Genomic DNA, 14,076 nt, shown 5'->3' on the forward strand with positions numbered 1-14,076 from the left:
TTCAAACCTATTGTTCATGTACGGTAAAGATTTCCCCAATATTGAATATAACTGCTGTTGATTGATGATGTCATTGTAAGGATTCTTATCACAAACATCACCATAAGCAAATAACCAACAATAGTCATATTAAAATACAGAAGAAACAATCACCCGAAGAAGGCCAGAAAGCATATCAGCCGAAACGTGGTATAGTTATAAATATTGGAATTGATGAGATAATTGTCTAAAAATAATTTAAATAATTTCATTTAAATTATTTTTTATTACTTTTATCCTCATCTTTATTGTGAATATGTAAATATTCTAGATAGTAACAACGATACTTCATCTTGTTAAGGTGATATTTTTTTAGTTTTTAAAAAAATCTCCATTAAAAAAAATGCAATCTTTATTTAAGTTGTTAAGAAAAGAAGTCCATTTCTTCCCACATTTGTTTTCATACTTAGATGTATATTTTTTGATTTCGATTTTGCTGATAGTGGTGGGAGTTCGAGTGGGGAGTTCGACGATAGTTTTTCTTTCTTCTTACCATGTTTGATATTGCGGCTATGTTTTTTGAACCTTTTCACAATCTCAGTATTTTTTAAAAAGTTCCGTTTTCAATGTTGTAAAAAAAAGGATATAAAAATACACACTTATTTTTTGTCAATAAATTCAGAAAATACAGCGATAGATAAAATAGGAGGAGGAGGAGGAGAAGATACATGTATATATATATGTATATATATATATATATATATATATATATATATATATATATATATATATATGTATATATATATGTAGAAAGAGAGAGAGATAAAGAGAGAGAGAGAGACGGAGACAGCGACAGAGAGAGAAAAGAAGCCTTATTTTATAGCATTTACATTTCTAAATGTTTTTTTAGTTATCAACAGAGAAAGTGTTCATTTTTTATTTTTTAAATAAGGACGACAACCAATTGAAATTCGTCTGTTTCCTTATCGAAACACAAGAAAAAATAGTTTCTCTGATTTGCAAAAAAAAAAAAAAAATATCCATTTTCTGCTTCCATAGTTAATGTGCTTATTTAAGAGATATTTATTTTCTACAACCTTAATAATAGAGCACATTTGCAATAAGGTGCACAGTACAAAATGCCGAGTCTTTTCTTCCCTTCCAGTTCTTTTCTGAATTCTAGCGTTGGTTGGGGTTGTTTTGAAGATTGAAGCTGTGTTTGTTTAATGTTGTTGTCTGTAGGGTGTTTGAGGCGACCCCATGCGGACTCAACTGCCAGGGAAGAAGGCTGGACGACTCAACTGATCCTATGCAAGGCTGTCAACATAAGGGATGCTATCAAGAACAGACCCTTCTGAAGATTCGACCTCCAATCCACGCTACCACCTACAAAAACAGAAATCGATACGAAATTTTAATGGAAATATTAAACAAATTATATACATATATAAATATATATATATACATATATATATATATATATATATATATATATACATATATACATACAAACATGGTATACAATATTAGCGATACGTAACAATATCATTTTATTTCCAAATAACAAGTTTATTATGGACGCATAGGCATAATTCTATATCTAATACAAAAATAAAGCTGCAATAAATAAAAATAGCGAAATTCTTATCAACAAATTCACAGACAAAGGAAAATATGATAGTTCTTGAATAATTAATATATATATATATATATATATAAGTTATAAAATATATATGGCGATTAAGCTACACTGAATATTCCGCGTCTCATCCACTCTAGGCCTAGAGTGGATGAAACGTCGAATATTCAGTGTAGCTTAATCGCCATATATATTTTATAACTTATATTTATATATATATATATATATATATATATATATATATATATATATATAGTTATAAAATATATATGGCGATTAAGCTACACTGAATATTCCGCGTCTCATCCACTCTAGGCCTAGAGTGGATGAAACGCCGAATATTCAGTGTAGCTTAATCGCCATATATATTTTATAACTTACTAACTAGGTCTACCTACGTATTGGCCATTTTTGAAGTAAATACTGAAAAGTTTACGCATAAATCTATACTTTCGTATATTAATTTTATGTGAGTAAATAAAGTAGTTATATATATATATACACATATATATATGTATATATATACATATATATATGTATGTATGCATATATATATATATATATTTATTTATAACTACATCATTTACTCACATAAAATTAATATACAAAAGTATAAATTTATGCATAAACTTTAAGTATTTACTTCAATAGTGCTCAATACGTCGGTAGAACTAGTTAGTAATTTATAAAATATATATGGCGATTAAGCTACACTGAATATCCCGCGGTGCATAAATCTGAACAATCCTAGATTACTATATATATATATATATATATATATATATATATATATATATATATATATATATATATATATATATATATAGTAATTTATAAAATATATATGGCGATTAAGCTACACTGAATATTCTGCGTTTCATCCAACTATAGGATTCGTCAGGCTTATGCGCGAATTCTGTCGTTGCTTCTTGTTTTTATATATGTTGAGGATTACTAGTTGGCCAATCAGCTTTCTAGTCTCCACCGCGCCCCTTCCTATCAGCCAATGGGCATGCATTTTATCAAACAAAGGATCTGTTTTAGAACTAGGTTAGTGGTTTTAGGTGGCCGTTCTCCTTTTTTTTTTATATATATAAATATACCTATGTGTACACAATAATGCACATATATATATACATATATACATATATATATATATATATATACATATATGTGTGTGATCGTTTATGTATATTCATGTTTATTTAATTTATTTATTTGTTTGTTTTATAATGTTATTGTTAGTTTTAGAGCTATTTTGTATCGCTATCCTAGAGTAAGTTTTATTTTGTGAACACAGTTCTATGCATAGACTTAAAGTAATCTATAATGAACAGCAACCATTAATATCTCTTTGTTAAGAGATAGTATTGCAATAATTATTACACAAACTAAACCGGTACTCATTGAAATACAAACTTCCGGATATTAAGAGAAAGGCGAAGTCATCCTCCTTCGTTGTAGTCTAAAGGCAACTTACCCAAATTGTCTAAAATTCCATGAATTCGTATATAATACTACTTATCCATCCATCTATATTTAACTATGCTTACAGAATATGCAATAACCTATATCTATCAGGTATAACTGTACTCCATATCAAATGCTCTCTTGTATCTATACTGAGCATATCTTATCTTTCAGTCATATTAAATATTCAGTTTGAGCACCAAATCATAATTTCTAATAGCAAGTAAATCATGCTTTAACACTTTATCCTAATCCTAAACTTACTAAACCATATCTAACCATACATTCCTAAACTTACTAAACTATATCTAACCATACATTCCTAAACTTACTAAACCATGCCTAACCATACATTCCTAAACCTACTAAACCATATCTAACCATCCATTCCTAAACTTACAAAACTATATCTAACCATACATTAACTCATCTCTCTCAATCCAATACTGTAGCAAATTTAGTTGCTTTCACTGCATGGATTTTTACCTATACCCTCTCCCAGTAAAAATGAAAATGGAAAGCATAGTAATGTCCTTTTTTAACCACGTTTGAGGAGTGAAAGTTTTCTGTAGAAGTTAACCTAAATACCCGATTTGTTCAGGAGATATAAACCTAAATAACCAATAAATATTAACTACCCATGCGGGGTCGCAGAAATACCTGGATTAGGACCCAGGCGTGGGGCGAACCCCCTCGGAGCTGATGGACCTGTAAGTCTTCCCAGGTCATCCATCTAGGAGAAGGAAAACTCTGAAACTAAACCTAGGGGAGGGAGGCCTCTTCAGTCCTGGACGCCAACCTTCCTAGAGCTGGTGACTCAAACAAATCACCGGTTGGCAAACCTAAACTGCTTAAGGAGGAGATAGGCTCTGTCTATCGCCCGGCTTTCATACTCCTTCTTTGCCTATTGGCCAGGTGTAGAGGTACTATCACAGGGACTCGTCTGAATCACCCAGTGGTTGACCTTGTTTTCTGACTAGGGCAATGAACGCCGCTTTTCCCCGCTCCCGCCACATCCCATCCCCCTAAACTGGACACAGTGGAGGTGCTTCAATGCCATATATGTCGGTGCAGTTGGACTGGGCTGACTTTGCCTAATGGATTGAGGGTACCAGATTGACAGTTCCTGGCTGCTGTTTTCGACTGATAGTACAGGTGCCCTAACTCTTTGGTAGTGCTTAGAGCGGCTGCTCCATCAACAGTTGTAAAATATTGGGATGTTTGTAGTGCCATGTCGCGCATGGAAAGGGACCCTGCACTCATCCCTGGTGGGCTTTCCTGAGGCCACAATCCTGTGGGTGAGGACAGCTGATGGTCTACTTGTATTGCATGTCTGGTATTCTGCACAACTACTTGTCCAGCACCCCCTCACTCACTCACTCACCCTAACTGAAACTTTTAAATAAAATAAAATGAAATGACAGCTCAAGCAAAAGTTACGTTTAAACCAGGACCAAACTCAAAGAAAACCAACCTGCCTCCTCCCTTGAGGCTTGCATTTACTAATATCCGCGGGCTTAGAACTAACTTAGATGATGTTGAGTCATTTCTCCTTGTAAACACCCCGGATATCTTAGCATTAAGTGAAACTAACCTTCACTCCTCCATTCCCTCTAACCACTTTAACATGCCTGGTTATCTCTCACTCTATCGTAAGGACTCGGACAGACATATGCATGGGCTTGGAGTCTATATTCGTAACACCCTCCCCCTGACTAGAGAAATAAAACTAGAATCAGAGGACCAGGCCTTTATGTGCTTCAGACTAAATATGCAACACAATATTAGCTACTTATATTTTCTCTACCGCTCTCCCTCAAACCAAGACTGTACCCTAATAAACAAAGTCTCAGACAGCATAGATATAGCACTCTCCCTCGATACTAGCGCACAAATACATGTATTTGGTGACTTCAATGTCCACCGCAGTAACTGGCTAGGATTCTCTAATCACACAGACGTAGGTGGTAGTGCAACACATAGCTTCTCTATATCCCATTCCCTATCTCAGTTGGTTACATTTCCGACACGTTTCCCAGACCAGCAAGATCAACATGCCTCACTTCTAGATATCTTTCTGACAACGGTTCCCAATGACTGTACAACAAATGCCCACAGCCCACTCGGGAATGCTGATCACACTGTGATAATGGTAGAAATCAGCCTAAATTCTCGCCCTAAAACTGAAGACCCACTACTCAAAACAACGAGGTATTACAAAAAGGCTGATTGGGAAGCCATCAGGGAGCTCATCAGAGATGCCCCATGGCAAAATATCTTTACTCTTCCAGCGGAACAGTGTGTAAATGAGACCACTGAATGGTTCAAAACTGCAATTGAAGCACATGTTCCCGCACGGAAATTCTATAGCAAGCCCCACTTTCCCCAATGGTTTACTTCTGCTTGTGCAGCTGCCATTTGTCAAAGGCAGCATGCGCTCCGCAAATTCAACCGACATAAGTCCAGCTCAAATAAACAGAAGTTTATAGAAGCTAGAAATAATTGTAAGAGAGTGATAGAGACAGCTAAGACAGATTACTCTGAAACCACCAGAAAACGCATCGAAGCACAGAAATTAGGAACCCGTGATTTTTGGAAAATCTACAACAGTGTAGTAAATAATGGAAAGTCAACTATTCCCCCACTATCAAACAATCATGAGGTTGCTTGCACTGCAACTGACAAGGCTAATCTGCTTGCCAGTCAGTTTGTCTCAAACTCCACACTGAACTCAGTACACCACTCACTCCCTGATTTTCGTCTGCGAACAGACGCCACACTAGACGATTTGAAAATCACCCCTTCTCAGGTACATGCTATTATAAAAAACCTAGACACCTCAAAAGCATGTGGACCAGACTATCCATTCATGTGTAATCACCTTTTTCTTCGCCATATTCCTTCTACTTCCTTTTTTTGTAATCAAGTAAGATCTTTGATTTACTTGTTGTTTCATCAAATACTTTTGCATGCAAAATCCGATCCCGCATTTTGTTAACTCCTACCCTCTGATGAGAAGGAAAGTATTTCTTCGAAACTCCGCGGATTAAGGAGTATCCACTTATCTAGTGTTTCCTTTTCAGATTAAATATGTTTTTAACTCATTTCAAAGTGTTTTTAACATGTTTTATTAACTGTTTGATCGTATATATATATATATATATATGTATATATATATATGTTTTCTCGTATATATATATATATATATATATATATATATATTATTAGTGATATGCCGATTTCAATATTTTTCCCGATTCCGATACAATTACCGATTCCATACTAAATTCCCGATTCCGGCAGAATTACCGATTCGGATTCCGATTCTTTACAAATCCCTAAATATTTAACTGCAGATTTGTTATTTTTCCCCAGCTACCGTAACACATGTAAAATGTGAAGATATTTTCCGAAACGTAAAAATATGTTGGGTATGCTCTCTTGATTTTACTTTTGCTGTTTAAAATCAATAAATATTTACTATTTTATCGTTATTATCAGCAATGGAAGATTTTGCTTTAAACAAAATCAAGTCAAAAAGACAATTAAAGGAATCGTTTTGGCATCGGACAATAGGCACAAATATTTTCGATACTCACTCTGATTCCAATACCCTGAAATGTTCCGATTTTTCCGATTCCCGATTCCGATTTTGATTAATCGTCTCAAGACTAATATATATATATATATATATATATATATATATATATATATATATATATATATATATATAAAGAAAAAGATAAGTATTATCTGGAAAGTAAAACTTATCAAGATAATAAAATGTTCAATATTTTATAGAGCAATTAACAAATAAGAAAACATTGATTCTGAAAACAAAAATGAAGTAAATTACAATATAGCTTAAATTGCTTGTTTAAATTTTTGTGAATTAAAAAATATAGTCATTTATTCAATAATTATTTTCATCACCAATTATATATATATATATATATATATATATATATATATATATGCTGATTGCAACGTCTTGTCAGTCGAGTGCCACTCCCTCAGACACTTAAAGTCTATGAGCCCAAAAATGCCTGCTTCCCACCGGACTACAACTTGGATGTCTTCAAGTCCCACGTTAACAAATTCCTAATGAATCGCCCCCTTAAGTAAACACTTCATCAAATCTCAACACTAACGTAATGTACTTGCAATAACCCTTATCCCTGAGTGGCTTCCGGGCCTTGATAAGTGGTGATCACTGTGTAAAAAAAAAAGAAAAAAAAATGACTTTCATCACCACAGAACCATTTTAATAGACAAATGCCTGAGGGAGTATCTATACACAGATTATGTTACAGAGTCTTAGCTTTGTACGACAGCTAAGTCTCTCTCTCAGTTCAAAATGTTGAGCTCCAGCAACAAGCAAGAGCAAGATAGCCAACAACAAGTTAAACTGCAGACCAGCTTAATGCGGGTACTGGTCTCCCGCTTTATGTTTTTTAAATCAGAGATTTGCTTCTTCTAGAAAGGTTGCCTTTACCACGGCTTATGGGAGCCCTCTCCACCCCAACACACATATACATACACGGTGCTAGTTGGCTGTTGACCTTGAAAAGGGGTTCATTCGCCTTATATATATATATATATATATATATATATATATATATATATATATATATATATACTAGCAAAGTATGCAATAGGAGGGAGTGAATTACTCTTATTATATGTAAAAGATACACATACATACATATATATGTTTGTGAAAAAAATATGCTTATTCAATTATATTTCATCTTTTATTCATACCAATCATTTAATTTATGAAGCTCGATGCAACTACAGAGCATATAACAAATAAATGACAAAGTCTTTATTCCAAATTCCGAGAGGTTGTCTATTTTACCGTTTATTTCTTTAAGCATGTTATAATGTTCAATTCTTGACAGCACCTGTTTTTTTTTTCATGCAAAACTATTCAAATAATCATTGTGAATTTTTTCATCTTTTCGACCTTGACTGATCCGAAGAATAGGAACTCATCAATTTTAGTTTTACGTATTTTGTTACAGAAAAGAAACAATTATAAGGTTTGTTAATAAAAACGATACATGTTTGATGGGTTGAAGTCTAAATACATAGAGATTCATACATTTATACATACATATATACATATATTCATACATTTATACACACACACACATATATATATACATATATTCATGCATTTATACACATATATATATATATATATATATAGATATATATATTCATACATGTATGCATTTATATATGTACATATATTCATACATTTATACATATATATATATTTTTTCATACATTTATACATATATATATAATCATACATTTATGCATATGTATATATATATATATATATATATATAACTAAACTAAATATATATATATATAACTAAACATAACTTTAAAAAATGCCAAAAACACTAGAGGATGACCTCCGATCTTTAGTAGAATGGGGACAAAAATGGATGGTCACATCCAATGCTGCCAAGACTAAACTGGTTTCCTTCAATAATTACAAGAAACCTTCTTTGCCACCAATATCACTGGCCAGTGACTCCCTATCTGAGAGCACATCTTTCAAACTGCTTGGCCTAACGCTCACAGGAAACATGAGTTGGAACAATTACATTGAAAACATTGCCAGGGCCGCTGCGAAGAAGGTAGGTTTTCTCTACCGTGCTAGAAAACTACTGACACCTTAAAGTATCCTGTACCTCTATAAGGCAACCATTCGCCCATCGTATTGCTGTCATATTTGGGTTGGTGCATCTGCTGCTAGTCTCTCGCTCCTAGACAAGGTTCAAAAGAGAGTCGCCAATCTGATAGGCCCTAACTGGCATCTAAGCTTAAGTCTCTGTCTCATTGACGAAATGTTGCACCCCTCTGCCTGTTCTACAAGTATTTTAATGGTAAATGTTCTGACGAACTGCAGACCCTTGTGCCCCACGACATAAACACCCCCAACAAACCCGACAAGCAGCTAAATCCCACCCCTTCACAGTAGAGATCCCTAGATGCAAGAGAGCCTTTTAATCCAGTAGTTTTTTCCCCAGAACCGCTAGACTCTGGAATTCCATTCCAGGTCCCTGCTTCCCCAACTGTACTGACATGAAAAAGTTCAAGTGTAACGTGAACCGACATCTTGCTGCCCAAATCCCTACATAGTGCCCCAGTAGTTGCTTCCCCTGATAGTATCCCCTACACCAAAGTGGCAATGTGCCTTATATTTATACATTTATGCATTTATATATATATATATATATATATATATATATATATATATATATATATATATATATATATATACTAGCAAATTTAAAGGGGGTTAGAACAGTAGTCTAAAGAGCAGAGTGTATTTTAATGTGAAAAATTACTAATTTAATTAGCATACAAGAAAAGAACAGTGCTCGTTGTAATTCAGATATATAATAAGCTCGATGGCAAATATCCTAGAGCTACTTTAATATTTAGTAATGTGATTGGCAATTTAAAATTAAAAATAAAATTAAAAATTAAAAATCTGTTTCATAAGAAGGAACAACAACAAATTCAATAATTTGTAATTCTGATTGTAATAATATGCAGCAGTTTAACTGTAATGTGAATTCATATTCTCACTCGTATTCTCACATAGTTGTTACATGGAAAAGAACTGTCCCCTTCCCATGTAAATAAGAAGAATATTAGATAAGTGAAAATGAGATTAGGATTAACCTAGAATCGAACTCTGTAGGCATAGTATAGAAATGGAATGGTAGGAATCAAGTCTATTGTTAATTCTTTTAGAAATCTGAATATTAAATATGTCAGTAAAAGAATGAACAATGCAAATTTAATTATATTGTTTAAAATAGGTTAGATTAGAATTGAGGATGTTTTTGTTTGTCGAAAGTGTGTTTGGACAAACATCTGTAAAGCCACGTGACATTGGTCACGTTTGAAAACACACTTCTGACGTCATAGACAAGGGACATTTCTCCATATAGGATACTATGGGTTCGGATTTTAGTCAGTCAGTCAGTCAGTCAGTCAGTCAGTCAGTCAGTCAGAGAGTTGATCAGCCAAGAGTTGACATAGCCAGAGGAGAGTCCCTTAGAAGCGAAGGATAGAAGATTAACCATGTAGATCCAAGTTTGAATTCCTGACGTCATCGACCGGCCGATCATATGAATAAAGAAGTCATCATTATGTTGTAACTGTTGTCTTGTGTCACATCCTTCATCACGAACAAAAGGTAATTGTGTTTATCATCTTATAATGAACATTGTGTAACCCTGTAAGATTATGTATTTCCCTCTTCTGTGTTAAGAACTGTGCGTCATATCACCCTCTCCTTGGTATATGTTAAGAAGAACAATCCCCTGTTTGATATGTAAATGTCTTCCCTCCAGAGATTGTTACAGTCGTCGTCATGATGCAATATAAATGTCATTACCATTCTAATATCGGTGTTATAAGACTTGTTAATACGAATTCCCCAAGAAATATAAGAACTGTATGAATGGCATCATCGTTATATATCCACTTCATCTTTTGATATGTGCCTACACAGCAATAGTCTCCTATAGATATGGTCATAAATAGTAGCCCGTTGTGTCCAAATGACAAGAGGCTTTGATTGTTATAAATAAAAGTGAAAAGGGTGTAAGAAATTATTTGTAAGTTTATTTGGAAGAGAGATGCAGGTGTATGGGGAAAGAAGGGATGAAAATACTGACCAGACCTAACACACACACACACTCACACACACACACAAATATATATATATATATATATATATATATATATATATATATATATATATATATATATATATATATATATATAGTGCAAAATTGTGTTGAAAATTCAAAGACTCACGTTTTCATTTTTATAACCTTCGTTTATTTCCTGGATTTTTTTCCATTACAGCTGTTTCATTGATGAGTTGGCAATTTTACGATTTATGTTTCTATGAAAATATCCTGTCCCCACCAACTTCTTCAGATGTTTATCCATTAGATTTTTACAACAAAATGTATATTTTTAACATGTTGGACATCGTATTCGGGTAAAAGGATTTTCACATCCATGCTTCCTCACTTCCTCCATCTTTTATATATATATATATATTGTTAGAAATTATTTGAAAAGTTATTTCTAACTTGTACAGTAAAAACAACAAGCACTTTTGTTTAAGAACAATCATCTTTGTTTGGATAAAAGCAGTGACAAACCAAACAAAGGCAATTATTGCATTCAATCAAATATATTTTTACAATTTCAAAGACAACAGGGAAATACTTAGTCGGTTTCTTGTGTGATTAAAAAAAACGGTTGTTCTGGAAGGTGCTTTTCTTGTTAAAGAAAATCAGTTTAGCAGAGATGAGGTGCTCTTCCCCTTTTTTATTAATCAAACTTAACTTCCTCCAATATTTGAGAGTTCCTTCTCTTGAAAGTTCTGTCGTGAGAGCTGAAAATGCCATTTGACATATAACTGTGAAAAGCCAACCGACAGAATCTCTGAAGGTGATACGAGGACGTTTTTAGATAATCAAATAAATGAAACTAAATCTAAATCAACTCTGACACTTTCAACTGAACTAATAAGCGATCACAAGATATTAAAACACTAATCTGTTGTTTGATTAGTTCATGTTAATGTTGTTAATTGTTAAGCTTAAAATGTTAACCATCCATTGAGAATTGAAAGGGTAGCATCAATGGACACGTGATGGGGTGTGCTGTTTATTTCTGTCAGCCTTTAAGAAACAAAAAAGAATTGATTTATTTTCGTTAATTTATTTTGATATGAACAAGTCTGAATCAGCCTGTCATGATCCAGGTGCATTCTCTCTAATCAACAAACATCAAATCAAATGTTTATGAAATACAGAGTCAGTGAATAACCGAGGCTTTGAATGGCAGACAACACGCAAATAGAAAAGCAGGTTCAGATGATGGAATCATTAAGATAAAAAAAACAAAAACTAATAAAACCGACAAAATAATGAAAAATTGAAGAAATTATGTCGTTCAGACTGTTGTTCTCTGAACTGTGTTTTTATTACTGTTTGAAGTAGACCAATTTAGAGTTTTGTGGGCTAATTAGAGCACCATTTAGACAAACACATGACCAGATTAGAATTATCGTTTTCTTTCCAATGGAGTTTCTTTTTTAGCTGATCTCATATCATGATTTATTTATTTTTTAATTATTTATCACTTGAACAAAAGAAAAACGTTTGTTTAAAAAAATAATTAGATAAGGAATTTGTATTATTTGTATTTTTCGGACTACTGTTCTCATTTTAGTCGTTATTTCCACAACGTTTTATTTGGTGTAATCTCCGAAACTCCGAAATCTGTTTTTGTGTTTTTTTCATATTCACCCAAACAAGACATATTCACCACTTGGATATAAAGAGCTACTATTTGAGATCATGTCTGCAAGTGACACTTTAAGTAGAAAGTCGAGCAGTGTCAAAACAATACGATATAAATAAGGGTTTGCCTCAGGGGTCGATCATTGAACCTTTCTTTATTACAAAGGAGTCGCATGTTTTCAAGGTCCGGAAGCCACTCAAGGATAAAGTTTAATGAGTAGTCAATGGGACAATATCTTAGTAATCGTTAGGTGTGGAAATTTGATAAATTTGATTACTTAAGGGGACGGCTCATTAAAAATTTGTTTATGTTGGACTTGAAAATAACCATATTGTAGTCTGCTTGAAAGCAGACAAACTGAATGGAGTTCCAAAAGTGTCCAATTCTAAAAAAGAAACTTTGTTCATGGAATCCACGTTTAGGTTTAGGCATAACGAGTGGGGGAAATTACTGATAGTGGTTTCAGTGTTTTTTGTGAAAGTTTGGCAAGAGGTTAGATATAAAGGGCTACTATTTGGAATCATGTTTACATGGGCATTCTAAGTAGGAAGTTTAGCAGCGAGATATCTGCATTATATTGAAATTTCAGCATGTAACTACAGTCAAGGAAGCAAGACTTTTGCCATTCATTTATTATATATATATATATATATATATATATATATATATATATATAGATATATATATATATATAGAGAGAGAGAGAGAGAGAGAGAGAGAGAGAAATAGTCAACCACCACAGCAGGAATAACCTTCTTAGTGACACACAATATGGTTTCCGCTCTGCAAGATCTACCGTAGATGTGCTGACAGTTATATCCCACAGGATTAGTGAATCTCTTGACAAAGGCTTCCTTTCTAGGGCAATTGCTCTTGACATATCAAAGGCCTTCGACAAGGTATGGCATAAGGGTCTACTTCACAAGATTTCCAGCTACGGTATAACTGGAAATGTTTTCTCAATCATTAAATCATTTCTCTCCGATAGACTCATAAGAGTAGTGGTAGATGGACAAAAATCGGAGGCCTGCAATATAAATGCTGGAGTCCCTCAGGGGTCAAACCTAGGCCCAACTCTCTTCCTGATCTACATCAATGACCTCCCTAAACCCATACTTAAATCATTCGTTGACATCTATGCTGATGACACGACCATCTACGGCAACACATCAAAGGCTGTAAATGACAAAGTTTTCTCTGATTCTCTCTCCTCTGATCTCGAGCGCGTGGTTCAGTGGGGGAAGATGTGGCTGGTTACCTTTAATGCATCCAAAACCAAACTCCTATCCTTACATCATCAACGCTCTGATCCCCATCTGGCATCAATTGTGATGGATGGCTCTCGTCTAGGTGAGGCCCCGTGTTTTGACAAGCTTCTGGGTTTGACCTTTACTCCTGATCTGAAATGGAACACGTACATCAAGTCTGTTGCCAAGGTCGCTGGAAAGATGGTGGGATCCTTCTACTGCTCCAGAAGATATCTCACTACTGATGCAATTCTCAATCTATATAAAAGCTAAGTACGTCCAAGGATGGAATACTGTTGCCATATCTGGGCAGGAGCTGCAAAAAACAGCGTATCCTGCCTTGACAGAGTACAAAATAGACTTTGTGGCTTAGTGGGG

The 14,076-nt window shown here is 34.0% G+C and overlaps 1 protein-coding gene across 5 annotated transcripts in view; it reads right to left on the bottom strand.

Moving 5' to 3' along the window:
• Positions 1-902: 902 nt before the first annotated feature.
• LOC145295825 (thrombospondin-1-like) overlaps positions 903-14,076 on the bottom strand; it is a 520,485-nt gene continuing 507,311 nt past the window's right edge. For all 5 annotated transcript variants that reach the window (XM_080141527.1, XM_080141529.1, XM_080141528.1 and 2 more), the window contains one exon: positions 903-1,365. In XM_080141527.1, coding sequence (XP_079997653.1) covers positions 1,277-1,365 — 89 coding nt within the window. In that variant the 3' untranslated portion in view covers positions 903-1,276. The remainder of the gene's footprint in view (positions 1,366-14,076) is intronic.

The sequence above is a fragment of the Euprymna scolopes genome, chromosome 16, assembly GCF_053919585.1.
Source record: "Euprymna scolopes isolate OS-2025 chromosome 16, ASM5391958v1, whole genome shotgun sequence".
NCBI lineage: Eukaryota > Metazoa > Mollusca > Cephalopoda > Sepiida > Sepiolidae > Euprymna > Euprymna scolopes.